This window comes from Oncorhynchus kisutch, linkage group LG15, assembly GCF_002021735.2.
Source record: "Oncorhynchus kisutch isolate 150728-3 linkage group LG15, Okis_V2, whole genome shotgun sequence".
Classification (NCBI taxonomy): domain Eukaryota; kingdom Metazoa; phylum Chordata; class Actinopteri; order Salmoniformes; family Salmonidae; genus Oncorhynchus; species Oncorhynchus kisutch.
Genome location: NC_034188.2, coordinates 8,767,891 through 8,790,271, shown reverse-complemented (window position 1 = coordinate 8,790,271; position 22,381 = coordinate 8,767,891). Strand labels below are relative to the sequence as shown.

General features: G+C 44.0%; 1 protein-coding gene across 1 annotated transcript in view; it reads right to left on the bottom strand.

Moving 5' to 3' along the window:
* Positions 1-129: 129 nt before the first annotated feature.
* Positions 130-22,381, bottom strand: part of LOC109878030 (arf-GAP with Rho-GAP domain, ANK repeat and PH domain-containing protein 3) — a 61,733-nt gene continuing 39,481 nt past the window's right edge. The window contains exons 13-32 of the mRNA XM_031789587.1: positions 21,114-21,264; positions 19,754-19,858; positions 19,136-19,289; positions 18,850-18,952; positions 18,263-18,461; positions 15,099-15,162; positions 14,666-14,829; positions 14,130-14,342; positions 13,812-13,920; positions 13,120-13,267; positions 12,248-12,316; positions 12,096-12,170; positions 8,377-8,494; positions 7,506-7,634; positions 7,167-7,303; positions 6,899-7,017; positions 6,241-6,304; positions 5,896-6,039; positions 2,944-2,982; positions 130-1,620 (exon numbers count right to left, since the gene is read on the bottom strand). Of these exons, the coding sequence (XP_031645447.1) occupies positions 1,153-1,620; positions 2,944-2,982; positions 5,896-6,039; positions 6,241-6,304; positions 6,899-7,017; positions 7,167-7,303; positions 7,506-7,634; positions 8,377-8,494; positions 12,096-12,170; positions 12,248-12,316; positions 13,120-13,267; positions 13,812-13,920; positions 14,130-14,342; positions 14,666-14,829; positions 15,099-15,162; positions 18,263-18,461; positions 18,850-18,952; positions 19,136-19,289; positions 19,754-19,858; positions 21,114-21,264 (2,772 nt within the window). The 3' untranslated portion in view covers positions 130-1,152. The remainder of the gene's footprint in view (positions 1,621-2,943; positions 2,983-5,895; positions 6,040-6,240; positions 6,305-6,898; positions 7,018-7,166; positions 7,304-7,505; positions 7,635-8,376; positions 8,495-12,095; positions 12,171-12,247; positions 12,317-13,119; positions 13,268-13,811; positions 13,921-14,129; positions 14,343-14,665; positions 14,830-15,098; positions 15,163-18,262; positions 18,462-18,849; positions 18,953-19,135; positions 19,290-19,753; positions 19,859-21,113; positions 21,265-22,381) is intronic.

The following is a 22,381-nucleotide window of genomic DNA, read 5'->3' as shown; positions in this document are numbered from 1 at the left end:
TGCTTCATACTCTACTCTGTGCTGCTTCATACTCTACTTGCATATACAAATAATGTGAAATGATAAATCATTGAAATTATAATTCTCAATCCTAAAAAAGTAGAAAATTAAAAGAGATTGGACGCGTCATAAAACTAAAAATATCATATTTAATATAGACCTTCATGTAGCGACGACACAGTGAAATACTGCATAAGGAATATTGAAAGGGTATAAAGCACACAGAATAATGTACAATATTTACAGTAAGAAAACAAATGGAGGACAATGCAAGTAAATGCATTACAACACACGATAGACACTTGGCAAAGGCAGTCAAATTGTAATATCTTATTGTGTATTTAGATTGATGAAAAAGGGAGGATATCTTGAACATGGCATACTAACGTAAAAGCAATAGACTTAGTAGTGCAAACATGAAGAATATTCAAATGTAGTGCCACTAACAATCATTATATTTGGCTGTATTCACGTCATACAGTGGTGTATATAATACTCAGAATCAATTTGTACTATCTAAAAGACAAGTGTGGCATACTGCCACCTTCTGGCCAGACAGTGTGGCATACTGCCACCTTCTGGCCAGACAGTGTCACAACACTCTGGAATATCTGGGGCTGTCTTGAAGCAAAACTCTGCTTTTGTTACTTTCACAGCTTTTATTTAAAAAATAATAATAAAAACAAAGTTGATAAAATATTCTTGAAAATAAATTAATACATTAAGAGACTGTAACACATTTCTATTTAAAATCCAGTTGTTTAAAACAAAACAAAAACAGTGTAATGCCTAACGCATCACCACCAGACATGAGAGAAGCATCCGTTTCTCTTCTCACTCAAGAGGTTTAGTAAACTATGAAAAAAAAACGAATGAAAAAAGGCATCCCCCATAGTTCATAGCTTAAGCAATTAGCAAGGATGTTATAATCCAATAAGCATCTTTCAATATAAAACAGATCTGTACATACCAGTGATAGCAGAACAGTAAGTAGTTTGTAGGATAAAACAAGTAAATGGTTATTCCTATCTGATTATGTATTTTTGACACACCACCCAAACAAATGGGTTGTGTCCGTACTCCCATGCTGTTACAGTCTTCTGTCTGTCTGGCCTGAGTCTACAATACAAGTGCACATATCTCTTCTTCTCCTCAGATGACGTTCTTCTCTCCTGGTGGTTTCTCCTCATTCTCTGTCTTCTTGGTGAAGACTGAGGATAGTTCCTGGAGGAGCAGCTCCTGAGAGGGGGTACAGGGCCTGTGCTGCTGCCTCCTCCTCCTCGGCACTGGCTGATTAGACTCCTGGAGGTTCTCTCTTTCACCCAGGACCAGGGTATCCAGAGAACCAGCAGGGGGCAGCAGACCCTCTCCTCCCAGTCCCAGAGAGTGAACCGGGTTGGGGCCGATCATGCGGTCCAGGGAGCCCGTCTTCCGAGGGCCCAGGATGAGGCTCAGGGGCCCGTCAGGGACCTCCTGGGTCTCTGAGGTGTTGTTGGAGAGGAAGCTGGTCTCCAGGGACTTGAGGACCTGCAGGCCGAAGTCTCCTACTTCCTCATACAGAGGCTCTGGGGGTTCTGGTTCTGGATGCTCCTCGAAGGAGTCCTGCTGCACCTTCATGGGCTGGGTGGAGGAGAGGGGGAGAGGAGGAGAGAGGAGAAGAGAGAAGGGAGAACAGAGGGAAGTAAGAAACACTCTGAATTTGAACCAAACCCTGAGTTCTTGGTATGTTTGATTATACACTATGTAAAGCTCTGGAAGGTCCAAGACAAATGCAGAAGTAAAACTATTATAATAATAAGGGGGTTGAGATGTAACTATCTGTTAGGAACTTTAGGTAGCTATTAAGGAGATGATCTGCCACTACAGTGACACAGAAAGACATGTGGTTCATTTAAAATGGGACAAACATGGTAGGGAGTTACCCTTCTTCGACAGCGACGTTAAAAACAACAGACTTCCTCTTATTAAGGTCTGGCCATTGTTCTAGAGCCTCAAGCAACAACCTCAAGACAATTACTCAAAACACTGAGGGACAAAAGAAAAATACAAGTAAAACAATTCCCATGTCAATACATTTGGGACTTGGGGCTGGTTAGTTCCAGTAGGTACACCAGTAGACTAATAGCCACAGCAGACTGTGTTCTGTAAAACACAAGAAGGTACTTCACTAAGCCTCCTAGACCTCCCCATCAAGGCAAAGGGTCATAGAACCTGAACAATACTGGAGAACAATATATCCTTCCCAGTCCATCCTGTTGTCTACACTTCAGAAATCCACATCAACATCCTGATGCTCTAATACCAGGAAGTCAGGGCTTCCATCAGGAAGTGAAGGCGTGGTTGAGTCAGATATAGTCCCTGTATAAACCAAGGGAATGTCTATACACAGACAGACAGACAGAGGCTTTGGAGAAATGTTAGTTATGCAAGTTAGGAGAGCATTAAACAAGTCCAAAAGCAACCTTCAAAATAAACATTATGTTCTATTCTCATCCTTAGCTTCTTGTTAGATGACAAGTCAACAAAAGGTAACACATTTGACATTTTAGTAGTTTAGCAGACACTCCAGAGATAGTTGCAGCAGTTCCTCACTTCCCATACTGGTCCCCCGTGGGAATCAAACCCACAACCCTGGTGTTGCAAAGCTCTATGCTCTACCAACTGAGCCCTCGGGATGAAGTATGAAGATTCAAAATGGCACGCAGAGCAAACACGCAACATTGGTGTTGCAAAGCTCTATGCTCTACCAACTGAGCCCTCGGGATGAAGTATGAAGATTCAAAATGGCACGCAGAGCAAACACGCAACATTGGTGTTGCAAAGCTCTATGCTCTACCAACTGAGCCCTCGGGATGAAGTATGAAGATTCAAAATGGCACGCAGAGCAAACACGCAACATTGAAATGTAAAATTGACACCGAGCACCAGGGTGTGAATACTTACAAAGAACATGGAGAGAGTCCTTCTAGCGTGAAGCTTTCGCTGCAGAGGAAGACAAAAAGATACCCGTGAAATACAGTCATTTAAGTGACGATGTCAGAGAAGCCGGTGTTTGGAGGATGTATTGGCATGGGCGTTGTTGGGCCCGAGACTAAGTCAAGGTCTGCAAACCGTGCCAATATATCCTCCAATCACCGGCTTCTCTGACATCATCACTTTTATACAACGGGTTACCAACATATTACAATAATGAGTCACATATTTTCACTGTTTATTAACACTATTTCATCCTTTCACAAGATATAGTCCCAACACAAATCTAGGGTTGATACCTAAGCCATTTGGATACATTTATTCATAAGAATGAGCTAATGATGCACGATTTCACCTGGTATTGGAAATGTGCGGTTTCGTCAGGATAACTGTTGTTCAGAGGAGCTAGCCAACAACACAGCCAACAACACAGCCAACAACACAGCCAACAACACAGCCAACAACACAGCCAACAACACAGCCAACAACACAGCCAACAACACAGCCAACAACACAGCCAACAACACAGCCAACAACACAGCCAACAACACAATCACTTCAAATTGTAGCTGGAAAGACGGGAAATTAGCTGCTTTTTGTTTAGTTTGACTGGTTTTCCACTGACATTTCTTTGTATATGTACATAAAAATGCTGATTCGTGATTTTGACTGGTTGAGAAAAGCTGCCTGCCTTTCTGCCTCTTCCGGACTCCCAACCCCGACACATTCATTTACTATGGGACAGCTGGAGATCTCATTTCAATATTGAAACAATGTTGCAAATGTCAGAGAGACAGACAGCAAGTTTGATAAAATCTCCAATATTGAAAACAAAATGTTAGTCTAAAAGAAATTAGAGGTAATATGTAGATGCTTTTTACAGTAGAGATCAAGTTTATAAATTGTGTGGCTGGGCTGATGAGACAGTGGATAGCGTAGTGAGATGAAACAGAGTAAATAGGCATTTAAACATCATAGTTTTAGCATGTGGTAATTTGTGGAAAAGACACAGGCTACAATGTGGTTTTAACCAATCAGCATCCAGGATTAGACCCCCCCGTTGTATAAACAGAGACCGTTTCCCTGACCCAGATTAAATCTATCGCTGGTCAAGAAAAAAGGTGCTTTGCCTTGCTTTTTGCCCATAAATAGTCTTAATCTGGGTCAGGGAAACAAATGCTGTTCAGTATACTGATAGTATTTGAGGGATACTGGATATTAAATAGTACAAATACTGGACACCAAAGAGTTACAGAAAGGGGAGACCGAAAGGAGCGATCTTGATACAAAAACAAGCTTTGTGTGTGAAGTAAACAACTTGGGCTAATGGAATCTTTCAAAGTTTAAAACATCAACCCAAATGTGCAGGCTCCCCACACTAGGTTCAATTGGCTAAAGGCTCCCCACACTAGGTTCAATTGGCTAAAGGCTCCCCACACTAGGTTCAATTGGCTAAAGGCTCCCCACACTAGGTTCAATTGGCTAAAGGCTCCCCACACTAGGTTCAATTGGCTAAAGGCTCCCCACACTAGGTTCAGTTGGCTAAAGGCTCCCCACACTAGGTTCAATTGGCTAAAGGCTCCCCACACTAGGTTCAATTGGCTAAAGGCTCGCCACACTAGGTTCAGTTGGCTAAAGGCTCGCCACACTAGGTTCAGTTGGCTAAAGGTTCCCCACACTAGGTTCAGTTGGCTAAAGGCTCCCCACACTAGGTTCAGTTAGCTAAAGGATCGCCACACTAGGTTCAATTGGCTAAAGGCTCCCCACACTAGGTTCAATTGGCTAAAGGCTCGCCACACTAGGTTCAGTTAGCTAAAGGATCGCCACACTAGGTTCAATTGGCTAAAGGCTCCCCACACTAGGTTCAATTGGCTAAAGGCTCGCCACACTAGGTTCAGTTGGCTAAAGGCTCGCCACACTAGGTTCAGTTAGCTAAAGGCTCCCCACACTAGGTTCAATTGGCTAAAGGCTCGCCACACTAGGTTCAGTTGGCTAAAGGCTCGCCACACTAGGTTCAGTTGGCTAAAGGCTCGCCACACTAGGTTCAGTTGGCTAAAGGCTCGCCACACTAGGTTCAGTTGGCTAAAGGCTCGCCACACTAGGTTCAGTTGGCTAAAGGCTCGCCACACTAGGTTCAGTTAGCTAAAAGACGTTTGAAAAAAAGCAGGAATATTACTGTTTGTCTCTTGAGATGCCGTAGCAACAACATAATCAGTATACACTTCCTCAATATAGTCCAAATTAAATCAAGAAATCTGTAATTCATTTGTTGTCTTTTTGCCAAGGAGGTCTAAGTTTCACAATTTTACATCTAAGATGTTTGGTGCAGTTTTTCTCAAGCGAAAGAATTTGCATGAAAACTAGTCATCTCTCATTGAATGACAACAAACACTTAATTGAAATATCCCGTTCATAGTTCCCACTACTACTGGGAATAGTACTGTTGATCAATCACCGACGAAGGGGAATAGACTTCGACGACTAACGAACTTCCACTTGCCTCCCAAAAAAAAAAAGAATTGTGCGCGAACCGGAAAAAAACCTTCCTAACACCGAAACGAACCAAAACGCCACAAAATGTCATAAATACATGAGCAAACTGGGAAGCATGCGAGAGGCTTGTATCCTGCAAAACCATACCAGAGTCTGATTGGTTGAGTTTAAACATACCAGAGTCTGATTGGATACGAGCATAGTCGAGTGTAAACGTACCAGAGTCTGATTGGATACGAGCATAGTCGAGTGTAAACGTACCAGAGTCTGATTGGATACGAGCATAGTCGAGTGTAAACGTACCAGAGTCTGATTGGATACGAGCATAGTCGAGTGTAAACGTACCAGAGTCTGATTGGATACGAGCATAGTCGAGTGTAAACGTACCAGAGTCTGATTGGATACGAGCATAGTCGAGTTTAAACATACCAGAGTCTGATTGGCCGACAGCATGGTAGAGTTGCTCTCATGTCCGTCCCCTCTGATTGGTACTAGGGGCATGGTCCCAAACTTCTGTTTGGAGATATCTGAGGAGGAGTGACGCCTCAACACCGGAGGTCGGGGGTCATCATTCTGTTAAGAGGGGAAACGAGTGAATCCAAATGAATCAAAATAGAATTGAATGGATAAAATGAAACAGACAGAAGTACAAATATAAAGAGTAGAGGTGTTACACCTACAAAAAGATAGGGGAAGCAAACAGTGAATCATTTAAACGTGATACTACACAACCCATAGAGTTGGGGGGGGGGGGGGACTAGCTCCACAACATACCTGTGCTTTGAGGAAATTGGTGACCCAATCCCATAGGTCAGACTCACAAAAGCAACAAAGGTACCTGGGAGACACAAAAACACAAAAGCAGTGATTGGCTCTTAAAAAAGGGGAGGGGAAGGAGATCTCATTTAAAGGGGAGGGGAAGGAGATCTCATTTAAAAGGGAGGGGAAGGAGATCTCATTTAAAGGGGAGGGGATGGAGATCTCATTTAAAGGGGAGGGGAAGGAGATCTCATTTAAAGGGGAGGGGAAGGAGATCTCATTTAAAGGGGAGGGGAAGGAGATCTCATTTAAAGGGGAGGGGAAGGAGATCTCATTTAAAGGGGAGGAGAGAGGCAGATCTAAAACAAGACATTCCACCCTCCCTCCCTTAAACAACGTAGTTCACTTACATAATATCATAACACCTGATGTCATGCAAAATCATTCACTACAATAAACACTGAGGAATGCTAAGAGGAATGCTAAGAGGAATGCTAAGAGGAATTTCAAATACGTGAGAAAACATGGTGTATGTCCTATAGGAACACGTTTCAATCTTATCCAATAGAAGTTGGATTCAAGATTTCCAGACATCCTGTGCAAATACCCAAATAATGTGTAGCAAGATAGTGGTATTTCCTTTCATTGCCAGACATGAGTTTAAAACACTAACAGTTGCTGTTTTTCCATCATGAGAGTAAAGCCCCATCTAGTGGGGGGTTTCAGCTTCTTTCGAATTCCCATGTAGATCTTCATAGATTTCAGAGGCCATTCCTTTTCCGGCTTGATGCTCTGAAATGACAGACATGTTATACAGTAAGAAAATATGTATAGGAAACACAAATGGACAATCACAGATCTACCTGCGATAACGACATCGAGTCCAAAGTAGCGCAGAGTTCCAACTTCAAGATGTGACCGTGACGTGAGAGCAGAAATACCTTTTTGTCCTTCAGCAGTAGCAGCTTGTGGTCTTTGATCTGAAAGGTGTGTTCCTGAAAGACTTTTCCGTGGAGGAGTTTGGGAGGCTCTTCACGACACTTCAGAACTCCCATCTTCATGATCTCACTCTTGTAGGCTGTGAATAGAACATCTCAATTGTAATCCTACGGTCTCCAAATAATATGTCCCGTAAGAGCAACAAGAAATTGGGCTGACTACAAATCGACAATCAAAAATCAAAAGAGGGTCATTTGATTGTGACAGTCTCTGACAGTCTCCGATGCTGGATAGATAGACTCAAGCTAATGAGCTATTTCTCTGGTCTGTGCCATATTCACCAGTGAGGATGTTGATGCCCTCTCCTTTGGGAACTCTCTTCACCACCAGGTAAGCTGAACTAGGATCAGCCATTTTACACCACTGTAGAGCCTGCTCCAGCACCTTCTCTTTGGGGTGTAGGGGCCGCTCTGTGGAAGACAGACAACAGTTTAACATTATATAACAACTATTCTGGGATAGCTTCTCTTTGAAACATGAGGACTCTCTCACAGTCCAGTTGTATTTCACAGAAGGTCATTCCAGGACATCAGACTGTATAGTTTCACTTCTGTTTTTTTACAGTGGTAGTTTTATTATTAGTGATAAGTGCTAAGTTGAGCTGTTTTTAGACTTTCTATAGTATTTTCCAGTCAGAGAGAGATAGTAACATCATGCTCCTCACCCAGTCAGAGAGAGATAAACATCATGCTCCTCACCCAGTCAGAGAGAGATAAACACCATGCCCCTCACCCAGTCAGAAAGAGATAAACATCATGCTCCTCACCCAGTCAGAGAGAGATAAATATCATGCCCCTCACCCAGTCAGAGATAGTAACATCATGCTCCTCACCCAGTCAGAGATAGTAACATCATGCTCCTCACCCAGTCAGAGATAGTAACATCATGCCCCTCACCCAGTCAGAGATAGTAACATCATGCTCCTCACCCAGTCAGAGATAGTAACATCATGCTCCTCACCCAGTCAGAGATAGTAACATCATGCCCCTCATCCAGTCAGAGATAGTAACATCATGCTCCTCACCCAGTCAGAGATAGTAACATCATGCTCCTCACCCAGTCAGAGATAGTAACATCATGCTCCTCACCCAGTCAGAGATAGTAACATCATGCCCCTCACCCAGTCAGAGATAGTAACATCATGCTCCTCACCCAGTTGTCCTTCCTCTATGGTCTCGAACGTCAGCCACACGTCCTTCTCCCCTGCTGGGATGTTCCTCATGTACAGGACCTGGTTAGTCAACTCCTCAGCACCCATGGTTGGAGATACCTACAGAGAACCAGAACATAGAGAGATACCTACAGAGAACCAGACCGTAGAGAAATACCTACAGAGAACCAGACCCTAGAGAGATAGCTACAGAGAACCAGACCCTAGAGAGATAGCTACAGAGAACCAGACCCTAGAGAGATAGCTACAGAGAACCAGACCCTAGAGGGATACCTACAGAGAACCAGACCATAGAGGGATACCTACAGAGAACCAGACCATAGAGGGATACCAACAGAGAACCAGACTGTAGAGGGATACCTACAGAGAACCAGACCGTAGAGGGATACCTACAGAGAACCAGACCATAGAGGGATACCTACAGAGAACCAGAACGTAGAGAGATAGTTACAGAGAACCAGACCATAGAGGGATACCTACAGAGAACCAGACCGTAGAGAGATACCTACAGAGAACCAGACCATAGAGGGATACCTACAGAGAACCAGACCATAGAGGGATACCTACAAAGAATCAGAACGTAGAGATAGCTACAGAGAACCAGACCATAGAGGGATACCTACAGAGAACCAGACCCTAGAGAGATAGCTACAGAGAACCAGACCCTAGAGAGATAGCTACAGAGAACCAGACCCTAGAGGGATACCTACAGAGAACCAGACCATAGAGGGATACCTACAGAGAACCAGACCATAGAGGGATACCAACAGAGAACCAGACCGTAGAGGGATACCTACAGAGAACCAGACCGTAGAGGGATACCTACAGAGAACCAGACCATAGAGGGATACCTACAGAGAACCAGAATGTAGAGAGATAGTTACAGAGAACCAGACCATAGAGGGATACCTACAGAGAACCAGACCGTAGAGAGATACCTACAGAGAACCAGACCATAGAGGGATACCTACAGAGAACCAGACCATAGAGGGACACCTACAGAGAACCAGAACGTAGAGAGATAGCTACAGAGAACCAGACCATAGAGGGATACCTGCAGAGAACCAGACCGTAGAGAGATACCAACAGAGAACCAGACCATAGAGGGATACCAACAGAGAACCAGACCATAGAAAGATAGCTACAGAGAACCAGACCATAGAGGGATACCAACAGAGAACCAGACCCTAGAGGGATACCTACAGAGAACCAGAACGTAGAGAGATAGCTACAGAGAACCAGACCATAGAGGGATACCTACAGAGAACCAGACCATAGAGGGATACCTACAGAGAACCAGAACGTAGAGAGATAGCTACAGAGAACCAGACCATAGAGGGATACCAACAGAGAACCAGACCATAGAGGGATACCAACAGAGAACCAGACCCTAGAGGGATACCTACAGAGAACCAGAACGTAGAGAGATAGCTATAGAGAACCAGACCATAGAGGGATACCTACAGAGAACCAGACCATAGAGGGATACCTACAGAGAACCAGAACGTAGAGAGATAGCTACAGAGAACCAGACCCTAGAGGGATACCTACAGAGAACCAGAACGTAGAGAGATAGCTACAGAGAACCAGACCATAGAGGGATACCAACAGAGAACCAGACCGTAGAGGGATACCTACAGAGAACCAGAACGTAGAGAGATAGCTACAGAGAACCAGACCATAGAGGGATACCTACAGAGAACCAGAACGTAGAGAGATAGCTACAGAGAACCAGACCCTAGAGGGATACCTACAGAGAACCAGACCATAGAGGGATACCTACAGAGAACCAGAACGTAGAGAGATAGCTACAGAGAACCAGACTATAGAGGGATACCTACAGAGAACCAGAACGTAGAGGGATACCTACAGAGAACCAGAACGTAGAGAGATACCTACAGAGAACCAGAACGTAGAGAGATACCTACAGAGAACCAGAACGTAGAGGGATACCTACAGAGAACCAGAACGTAGAGAGATACCTACAGAGAACCAGACCATAGAGGGATACCTACAGAGAACCAGACCCTAGAGGGATACCTACAGAGAACCAGACCCTAGAGGGATACCTACAGAGAACCAGACCATAGAGGGATACCTACAGAGAACCAGACCCTAGAGGGATACCTACAGAGAACCAGACCCTAGAGGGATACCTACAGAGAACCAGACCCTAGAGGGATACCTACAGAGAACCAGACCCTAGAGGGATACCTACAGAGAACCAGACCCTAGAGGGATACCTACAGAGAACCAGACCATAGAGGGATACCTACAGAGAACCAGACCCTAGAGGGATACCTACAGAGAACCAGACCCTAGAGGGATACCTACAGAGAACCAGACCCTAGAGGGATACCTACAGAGAACCAGAACGTAGAGAGATACCTACAGAGAACCAGAATGTAGAGGGATACCTTTTCTTTCTTTCTTTTATTTCACCTTTATTTAACCAGGTAGGCTAGTTGAGAACACCTTTATTTAACCAGGTAGGCTAGTTGAGAACACCTTTATTTAACCAGGTAGGCTAGTTGAGAACACCTTTATTTAACCAGGTAGGCTAGTTGAGAACACCTTTATTTAACCAGGTAGGCTAGTTGAGAACAAGTTCTCATTTCTAATTGCGACCTGGCCAAGATAAAGCAAAGCAATTTGACACATACAACGACACAGAGTTACACATGGAGTAAAATAAACATACAGTCAATAATACAGTAGAAACAAGTCTATATACAATGTGAGCAAATGAAGTGAGATAAGGGAGGTAAAGGCAACAAAGAGGCCATGATGGCAAAGTAAATACAATATAGCAAGTAAAACACTGGAATGGTAGATTTGCAGTGGAGGAATGTGCAAAGTAGAGATATAAATAATGGGGTGCAAAGGAGCAAAATAAATAAATAAACACAGTAGGGGAAGAGGTAGTTGTTTGGGCTAAACTATAGATGGGCTATGTACAGGTGCAGTAATCTGTGAGCTGCTCTGACAGCTGGTGCTTAAAGCTAGTGAGGGAGATAAGTGTTTCCAGTTTCAGAGATTTTTGTAGTTCGTTCCAGTCATTGGCAGCAGAGAACTAGAAGGAGAGGCGGCCAAAGGAAGAATTGGTTTTGGGGGTGACCAGAGAGATATACTCGCTGGAGCGCGTGCTACAGGTGGGTGCTGCTATGGTGACTAGCGAGCTGCGATAAGGGGGACTTTACCTAGCAGGGTCTTGTAAATGACCTGGAGCCAGTGGGTTTGGCGACGAGTATGAAGCGAGGGCCAGCCAACGAGTGTACAGGTCGCAGTGGTGGGTAGTATATGGGGCTTTGGTGACAAAACGGATGGCACTGTGATAGACTGCATCCAATTTATTGAGTAGGGTGTTGAAGGCTATTTTGTAAATGACATCGCCGAAGTCGAGGATCGGTAGGATGGTCAGTTTTACGAGGGTATGTTTGGCAGCATGAGTGAAGGATGCTTTGTTGAGAAATAGGAAGCCAATTCTGGATTTAACTTTGGATTGGAGATGCTTGATGTGAGTCTGGAAGGAGAGTTTACAGTCTAACCAGACACCTAGGTATTTGTAGTTGCGAGCTCCTGGAAGGAAGCCCCTGTTCTAGAGAGACTCGTGGAGGGTGTGAGAGGCGCCACCGTGTGGCTGAATAATAACAGCACCTGTCATGAAATAAAGATCAGAAGATAACCTGTCTCCACTTACCTTGAGTGTGATGCAGCAGTCTGCCATCTTCTTCTCCAGGTACACTTCAATGATCAGGTCACCTGCTTGGGACAGCTGCACAGACAGGACACTGTGTGTTGTAACCCTTTACAATGTGTTATAACCCTTTATGAATCATTTAGAACATGTACCTGTGTGTCCTTCCAGGTGGTGATGAGGCTGAGCTCCAGTTCTATCTGGGTCTGTTGCTCCTCATCAATCTGAACAAAACACAATTAAACATGTCCTGATTATTCATTAGATTATACAGAACAGATTGACCTGGACCATGTTCAGTAGGGCACACTGTAGCAAAACAATTTGCAATAGAATGTGAACATCTGTGTTCTGACTGGAAGTTCAGGTAGATAGTACCTCCCCGTTTCAATCCATTCAAAATTATTTCTACCTATGGAACACAACCCTGATTTCTAAGTGATGAATTTTAGCTTAGACCCTCTCTGGTTAGACTATACTCACATCAAGACAGACAGTTGTCTATGAGACACTAGTCACATCAAGACAGACAGTTGTCTATGAGACACTAGTCACATCAAGACAGGCAGTTGTCTATGAGACACTAGTCACATCAAGACAGACAGTTGTCTATGAGACACTAGTCACATCAAGACAGACAGTTGTCTATGAGACACTAGTCACATCAAGACAGACAGTTGTCTATGAGACACTAGTCACATCAAAGATATACAGGTAGTTGTCTATGAGACACGACTCACATCAAAGACATATAGGTAGTTGTCTATGAGACACTACTCACATCAAAGATATACAGGTAGTTGTCTATGTGACACTACTCACATCAAAGATATACAGGTAGTTGTCTATGAGACACGACTCACATCAAAGACATATAGGTAGTTGTCTATGAGACACGACTCACATCAAAGACATATAGGTAGTTGTCTATGAGACACTACTCACATCAAAGACATATAGGTAGTTGTCTATGAGACACTACTCACATCAAAGACATATAGGTAGTTGTCTATGAGACACTACTCACATCAAAGATATACAGGTAGTTGTCTATGAGGTCTTCAACGATCTTCACTTCGTGTTCTCCTTTCCCGTCTGTCTGGAAGAGGCTGGGGGCGAACAGCAGGGACAGGTTCTTGGTACACATCTGGTTAAGGTCTGCACACTTCTGAACCCTGGGACCAAAAGAGAGAGAGAACACTTCTGAACCCTGGGACCAAGAGAGAGAGAACACTTCTGAACCCTGGGACCAAGAGAGAGAGAGAACACTTCTGAACACTGGGACCAAGAGAGAGCAGGAGAGAGAACACTCCTGAACCCTGGGACCAAGAGAGAGAGAGAACACTTCTGAACACTGGGACCAAGAGAGAGAGAGAACACTTCTGAACACTGGGACCAAGAGAGAGAGAGAGAGAGAGAGAGAGAACACTTTTGAACCCTGGGACCAAGAGAGAGAGAGAGAGAGAGAGAGAGAGAACACTTTTGAACCCTGGGACCAAGAGAGAGAGAGAGAGAGAACACTTTTGAACCCTGGGACAAAGAGAGAGAGGGAGAGAACAAATAACGGTAAAAAGTTGACAGTTGCCAACATGCCAGTGAGGCTGTCTAAATATGAAAAAGTGTCCTGTTTCGGGTTGGGGTCAATTACATTTGACTACATGAAGTCACTCTGCTTAGTTGCTCAACTTTAAACCTGGTCCAGTTTGAGGCTCTACTAACCTGTAGAGGTGGCTGATGAGAGCAGCCAGGGTAGTCCTGTTGACTCTAGGTAAACTACGGATGATCTCCTTGTATCTGTCCAGACGCTGGTTCTTATCCTTGGCTGTTCCTATAAAAAAAGACACAAACAGGAACCAGTTAGATTTCAAAAACATTGTGGGACATCCTGACCAGAAACAGCTTGATGGAAGCCCTATAATTCTAAAAGGAACCAAGAGGACACAACTTAGAAAACACAACAAAATAGTAGCTTCATATGTGTGCGATCTGTGATGGTAACTTAAAATCTCTTTTGCCACCAGAGACACCTGCACTTACTGACAGCCTCTTTCCATAGCTGATGCAGGTCAGCCATGAAGATGGGGTCGTCTATCTCCCTGAAGAACCTCTTCAGCACGTCAGTCACATCCTCTATGAAGTTATCCCCGATCCGGAGCTTGACGTTGCGAGCATCGTTCCTGAACTCCTCCATCAGTAGTTTGATCCTGGACGTGGCTCCGTTCTTCCTGTAGATCCCCTCGTGACCCAGACCTGGCGAGCAGATCACACATCAGATCCAGTACATCAGTCATCAGCTAGTATCTCCTGTCTCTGGCTGGTGTAAAGTACAGCTAAACTGGAAACCCTTCAGCCCGCAGGCCACTGCAGAGTTAGAATGAATGGATGAACTATTTATAAACCCCTTTATATACTTTAATATAAAATAATCACCTCCACTGAAAATGCATTAAATGCTACGGATCCACAAGATCCCTGGAAAACGTGCCGTTTTGTAGTTGATAATGAAGAATCCTCTATCCCTTACTATACTGTGTAAGGGAACAGAATACAGACTATCCAGACTCCTCCCTTACCATACTGTGTGATGAAGGCGATGCAGCTGTCTACGATGATGGGGATATCATTCCTGCTGAGCTGCTGTTCTCTCAGGGTGTTGCCCTTCCCTCCAGCAGCTCTCTGGATGTCTGCGTACCACAGGGAGAAGTCTAACCGACCCATCCCCTGGAGGTGTAGCGTCCTGGGGGAGACATGTCGATACTCAGAAGTGAAGGTTCAGAGAAAATAAACTCACTCTGAATCCGGCTCCTAAAAACTCATTTACATGGTCAGATTATTTTCATTCTGGAAATCTCCCCCTAGCAGAGGGTAGAATTGGTGGGGAATGGAATTTCCAGAGTGACAATAATTTGACCATGTAAATGAGTTTTTAGGCACCAAACTATCCACAATATGTTGACACTTGTATAATGACAAAAAGAGAAAAAGGCAGAGAGACTGAAAACCAACCTTCCCTTTTCAACCAAAACCAGAATTTCCTTCTTCTCATGGTTTTGGTTCTCAGTTACAATACCTAGGAGACAAACACAGAACAAATTGAAAATAAGAATTTGTTCTTAACTGACTTGCCTAGTAAAATAAAGGTAAAAAATATATATAAAAAAATAAAATAAAATGGAAGACGGACCAAAATCACTCATCAGCAGACAGTAGCTCAAAGAAACAGTGCTTGGGGTAGTTAAGGTAGTAGTTAACGGGTAGTTAAGGTAGTAGTTAACGGGTAGTTAAGGTAGTAGTTAACGGGTAGTAAAGGTAGTAGTTAACGGGTAGTTAAGGTAGTAGTTAACGGGTAGTTAAGGTAGTAGTTAACGGGTAGTTAAGGTAGTAGTTAACGGGTAGTTAAGGTAGTAGTTAACGGGTAGTAAAGGTAGTAGTTAACGGGTAGTGAAGGTATTAGTTAACGGGTAGTAAAGGTATTAGTTAACGGGTAGTTAAGGTAGTAGTTAACGGGTAGTTAAGGTAGTAGTTAACGGGTAGTTAAGGTAGTAGTTAACGGGTAGTTAAGGTAGTAGTTAACGGGTAGTAAAGGTAGTAGTTAACGGGTAGTAAAGGTAGTAGTTAACGGGTAGTGAAGGTAGTAGTTAACGGGTAGTAAAGGTATTAGTTAACGGGTAGTTAAGGTAGTAGTTAACGGGTAGTTAAGGTAGTAGTTAACGGGTAGTTAAGGTAGTAGTTAACGGGTAGTAAAGGTAGTAGTTAACGGGTAGTAAAGGTAGTAGTTAACGGGTAGTTAAGGTAGTAGTTAACGGGTAGTTAAGGTAGTAGTTAACGGGTAGTTAAGGTAGTAGTTAACGGGTAGTTAAGGTAGTAGTTAACGGGTAGTAAAGGTAGTAGTTAACGGGTAGTTAAGGTAGTAGTTAACGGGTAGTTAAGGTAGTAGTTAACGGGTAGTTAAGGTAGTAGTTAACGGGTAGTTAAGGTAGTAGTTAACGGGTAGTAAAGGTAGTAGTTAACGGGTAGTGAAGGTATTAGTTAACGGGTAGTAAAGGTATTAGTTAACGGGTAGTTAAGGTAGTAGTTAACGGGTAGTTAAGGTAGTAGTTAACGGGTAGTTAAGGTAGTAGTTAACGGGTAGTTAAGGTAGTAGTTAACGGGTAGTAAAGGTAGTAGTTAACGGGTAGTAAAGGTAGTAGTTAACGGGTAGTGAAGGTAGTAGTTAACGGGTAGTAAAGGTATTAGTTAACGGGTAGTTAAGGTAGTAGTTAACGGGTAGTTAAGGTAGTAGTTAACGGGTAGTTAAGGTAGTAGTGAACGGGTAGTTAAGGTAGTAGTTAACGGGTAGTTAAGGTAGTAGTTAACGGGTAGTTAAGGTAGTAGTTAACGGGTAGTTAAGGCAGAGAAATGTCCATGACCAAGCTGGCAGTCGGATGGGTTTTAAATGACTATAGTACCGCCTTTACTGGCAGTTTATCCAGAAAATGTGAGGAGTCACCAAACGTCGTGGCCAAAAGTTTAGAGAATGAAAAGTTTAGAGAATGAAAAGTTTAGAGAATGAAAAGTTTAGAGAATGAAAAGTTTAGAGAATGACACAAATATTAATTTCCACAAAGTTTGCTGCTTCAGTGTCTTTAGATATTTTTTTGTCAGATGTTACTATGGATACTGAAGTATAATTACAAGCATTTCACAAGTGTCAAAGGCTTTTATTGACAATTACATGAAGTTGATGCAAAGAGTCAATATTTGCAGTGTTGACCCTTCTTTTTCAAGACCTCTGCAATCCACCCTGGCATGCTGTCAATCAACTTCTGGGCCACATCCTGACTGATGGCAGCCCATTCTTGCATAATCAATGCTTGGAGTTTGTCAGAATTTGTGGGTTTTTGTTTGTCCATCCGCCTCTTGAGGATTGACAACAAGTTCTCAATGGGATTAAGGTCTGGGGACTTTCCTGGCCATGGACCCAAAATATCAATGTTTTGTTCCCCACTTAGTTATCACTTTTGCCTTATGGCAAGGTGCTCCATCATGCTGGAAAAGGCATTGTTCATCACCAAACTGTTCCTGGATGGTTGGGAGAAGTTGCTCTCGGAGGATGTGTTGGTACCATTCTTTATTCATGGATGTGTTCTTAGGCAAAATTGTGAGTGAGCCCACTGCCTTGGCTGAGAAGCAACCCCACACATGAATGGTCTCAGGATGCTTTACTGTTGGCATGACACAGGACTGATGGTAGCGCTCACCTTGTCTTCTCTGGACAAGCTTTTTTCCGGATGCCCCAAACAATCGGAAAGGGGATTCATCAGAGAAAATTACTTTACCCCAGTCCTCAGAAGTCCAATCCCTGTACCTTTTGCAGAATATCATCTGTTCCTGATGTTTTTCCTAGAGAGAAGTGGCTTCTTTGCTGCCCTTCTTGACACCAGGCCATCGTTCAAAAGTCTTTGCCTCACTGTGTGTGCAGATGCACTCACACCTGCCTGCTGCCATTCCTGAGCAAGCTCTGTATTGGTGGTGCCCCGATCCTGCAGCTGAATCAACTTTAGGAGACGGTCCTGGAGCTTGCTGGACTTTTTTGGGCGACCCTGTAGCCTTCTTCACAACCATTTAACCGCTCTCCTTGAAGTTCTTGATGATCCGATAAATGGTTGATTTAGGTGCAATTTTACTGGCAGCAATATTTTTGCCTGTGAAGCCCTTTTTGTGAAAAGCGATGATGACGGCACGTGTTTCCTTGCAGGTAACCATGGTTGACAGAGGAAGAACAATGATTCCAAGCACCACCCTCCTTTTGAAGCTTCCAGTCTGTTATTCGAACTCAATTAGCATGACAGAGTGATCTCCAGCCTTGTCCTCGTCAACACTCACACCTGTGTTAACGAGAGAGTCACTGACATGATGTCAGCTGGTCCTTTTGTGGCAGGGCTGAAATGCAGTGGAAATGTTTTTTGGGGGGATTCAGTTCATTTGCATGGCAAAGAGGGACTTTGCAATTAATTGCAATTCATCTGATCACTCTTCATAACATTCATAACACATGGAGTATATGCAAATTGCCATTGAGGCAGCAGACTTTGTGAAAATTTATATTTGTGTCATTCTCAAAACTTTTGGCCGCAACTGTACATTACCACACAGTGCCAGTAAAGCTTTGGTCAGGACAGGAGACTCACTGAGCTCTTGCAGACGTTTAAGGTTGATAATGTCCTCAGCTGCTCCGTCGTTCCCTGGGCAGATGAAGAGGTTAGACTTCTGAAGGACAAAATATCCCTCTTTCCACTGAGAAGGGTCTCGCATGGCCTTGTAACGCAGCACTCCCACCCGCTCAAACTCCCTCGCTAGCAGGCAGTGGCAGCTTAAAGGTGTGGCGGCCTGAGGAAGACAACACAGGAAGTGGTTCAAATACAGGAGGGAACACTGAACAGACACATCCCAGGCTAGTAGAGTACATAGATGGTGTTGGTTAGAAAGGAGGGCACACTGAACAGACACATCCCAGGCTAGTACAGTACATAGATGGTGTTGGTTAGAAAGGAGGGCACACTGAACAGACACATCCCAGGCTAGTACAGTACATAGATGGTGTTGGTTAGAAAGGAGGGAACCATTCACTGTAACCCCCCCCCCCTCCTCTTATGTATGCAGCGGGACATTACAATGTTCTGAGCTGGAAGAGCTCTAACTACACCAGTAAAGCTGAGAATTGTCCGTATCAGTGTGCAGGCTTCGCACTCTTTGGGGATAGAAAGTCATCTCATACCTTTCCGATGGCCTTGACCCAACATTGCAGCGCATCAGGAGTTTCCAATCCAAACTGATAGAGCTTCTCTGAGGACAGGTACAGTTGAAACGTATAGAGGAACCTACAATAACACACAGGAACATACGTTAGATTAGATAAACACTAGTTGGTAGATACCTGTACATTGAGTGGCAGTGATATAACCATTTCATGCAAAATGTACCTTTTCTCCGCGTGCGTGTTTGAAAGAGACAGTATGATTGGCCGCCTACGTTAGTTACTGTGCCGTGATTGGTCCTCTAACCTGTCAATGAAGCCGTTGTTGTTGCAGGAGTCCGGCCTGCTGACCCCCAGACAGACGATGTCTTTGACGTTGATCTTCATGCTTGGATCAGGACATCGGTCAGACTCGTAGAACAGAAGAGACCTCTCCACCGTGCACCAGTACTTCTGGAAATCTGGGGGGGGGGGGGGGGAATAACAGCAAAAATAACAGCCGTTTCTTTTTAAAATAGTCTAACGTTGCCATACTTCATAATCACGCTCATCCCTCGGCTATTAGAGCGAACAAACGTGAAGAAGCCTGGAAATCGTGGTCCCTTTAAAATTAAAATAAACATTAGGGATTTTTATGATGGGCTGTGTTTTTAAAGAGATATAAACTACAAGTAACTATGAGTAACTTTCTAAATCACAAAACCCTTGTTTTACTGTAGAGACTCCAGCCACTAACAGTGAGTAGTGGATTTCCTAACAGAACAGTATTGGCCCAGTCAGTATTTGGTCGTATAAAGTGCTTTGTTCTCTATAGGCCTTTATGCTGATGTTACTGAGGAGGCAGTATTCCTCTATTCAATCTGTGCCAAGTGGTGTGCTGTTAGCACCTGCCAACACACACACGCGCACGCGCACACACGCCTACCTTCTCTGGTTTTCCTGGATAATGTCCCTTTGTTCATTGAGGCTGACTTGTAGAGGTAGCCGGAGTGCAGCACGGCCTGCATAATCTCATCATACACACCGGGGTCTGAGGAAACAGGGAGGAATAGACAGGAAAAATAACTGGTTTTGACACTCCCAAGAAAAACATGAGTTGGGGTCTAGGCAAACAGGACAAAACATTAAGTCGTACTTCAGAAAAAGTTTAATGAATAAGCCATAATAAATGCATTTACAAGACGATACATTATAAATGATCAGACGTGTGATAAAGGTTAAGTTTCTAAATAAGTTTTCCCTCCAGTGTTCTAGTTGTGCTGTTTTCAACAGAGATATCTAGTTGTGCTGTTTCAACAGAGATATCTAGTTGTGCTGTTTTCAACAGAGATATCTAGTTGTGCTGTTTCAGAGATATCTAGTTGTGCTGTTTCAACAGAGATATCTAGTTGTGCTGTTTCAACAGAGATATCTAGTTGTGCTGTTTTCAACAGAGATATCTAGTTGTGCTGTTTTCAACAGAGATATGGGCTGGGGTCAGTTTGTTATATCTGGAGTACTTCTCCTGTCCTATTCGGTGTCCTGTGTGAATCTAAGTGTGCGTTCTCTAATTCTCTCCTTCTCTCTTTCTTTCTCTCTCTCGGAGGACCTGAGCCCTAGGACCATGCCCCAGGACTACCTGACATGATGACTCCTTGCTGTCCCCAGTCCACCTGGCCATGCTCCAGTTTCAACTTCCACCTGACTGTGCTGCTGCTCCAGTTTCAACTGTTCTGCCTTATTATTATTCGACCATGCTGGTCATTTATGAACATTTGAACATCTTGGCCATGTTCTGTTATAATCTCCACCCGGCACAGCCAGAAGAGGACTGGCCACCCCACATAGCCTGGTTCCTCTCTAGGTCTCTTCCTAGGTTTTGGCCTTTCTAGGGAGTTTTTCCTAGCCACCGTGCTTCTACACCTGCATTGCTTGCTGTTTGGGGTTTTAGGCTGGGTTTCTGTACAGCACTTTGAGATATCAGCTGATGTACGAAGGGCTATATAAATACATTTGATTTGATTTGATATATCTAGTTGTGCTGTTTTCAACAGAGATACCTAGTTGTGCTGTTTCAACAGAGATATTTCACTCCTACAACACTAGAGGTCAACACGCAGAGGAAGACCAAACTGTTTCATCACAAAACCTCTTGGTTCTCTATCAAACCATGAACCATGCTGTAATGACTTGAAAGCTTTTTCCAGAGAGCTGCTGAGCACACTACATTATACTGCACGGTCGCAAAATAGTAACATAATGAACAAAAAGTCCAGCAGGCAAATAAAGCCTGCCCCCTGTCTTACCGGGGGTGCCTTGCGGGAGGGAGTATTCCTGAGACACATGCTTGTCACATCCATTAGAGGCAGCGAGGCGGGCTCGGACAGCCTCTGCCTCGGTAAAGATCTGGGTGACTGTCTTCAGCAGGTTCTGCTCGGTCACAGCAGTACACAGAACCTGCAGGGTAGAGGTAGAGAGAGAGAGAGAGAGAGAGAGAGAGAGAGAGGAGAGACAGAGAGGGAAGCGTTAGAGGACATATTAGGGTGACGCAACACACACACAGACGTACCACTAAAAGTATCCACAGCCACAGGAACATTCAGCCTATATTCCAAAAAGTCCCCCTCTCCATTCAACTGGCTCCCTTTCATCTACTCTCTCTAATGGTTTTAGTTTCAAAGCACATTCCATGTCATTGTTGTTGGGATAAATGTCTGGCTGTATGCCAGCTACAGGCAGCTATAGCTGTAACTTGCACCCTAGTATAGCTTACAGGTACTAAAACTACCACCAATAGCACCTAGTCTAAAATGTGTACCCTTACAGAAAAACACGTGAAATTCATGTGGTTTTTCTCGTAAGGGCAGCCAGCCGTGTGTTTTTACTGAGAGACAGAGCAGACAGCCGTGTGTTTATACTGAGACAGAGCAGACAGCCTTGTGTTTTTACTGAGAGACAGAGCAGACAGCCCTGTGTTTTTACTGAGAGACAGAGCAGACAGCCTTGTGTTTTTACTGAGAGACAGAGCAGACAGCCTTGTGTTTTTACTGAGAGACAGAGCAGACAGCCCTGTGTTTTTACTGAGACAGAGCAGACAGCCCTGTGTTTATACTGAGAGACAGAGCAGACAGCCCTGTGTTTATACTGAGAGACAGAGCAGACAGCCCTGTGTTTTTACTGAGACAGCGCAGACAGCCGTGTGTTTATTCTGAGACAGAGCAGACAGCCGTGTGTTTTTACTGAGACAGCGCAGACAGCCGTGTGTTTTTACTGAGAGAGAGCAGACAGCCCTGTGTTTTTACTGAGACAGCGCAGACAGCCGTGTGTTTATTCTGAGACAGAGCAGACAGCCGTGTGTTTTTACTGAGACAGCGCAGACAGCCGTGTGTTTTTACTGAGACAGAGCAGACAGCCCTGTGTTTTTACTGAGACAGAGCAGACAGCCCTGTATTTTTACTGAGACAGCGCAGACAGCCGTGTGTTTTTACTGAGAGAGAGCAGACAGCCCTGTGTTCTTACTGAGACAGAGCAGACAGCCCTGTATTTTTACTGAGACAGCGCAGACAGCCGTGTG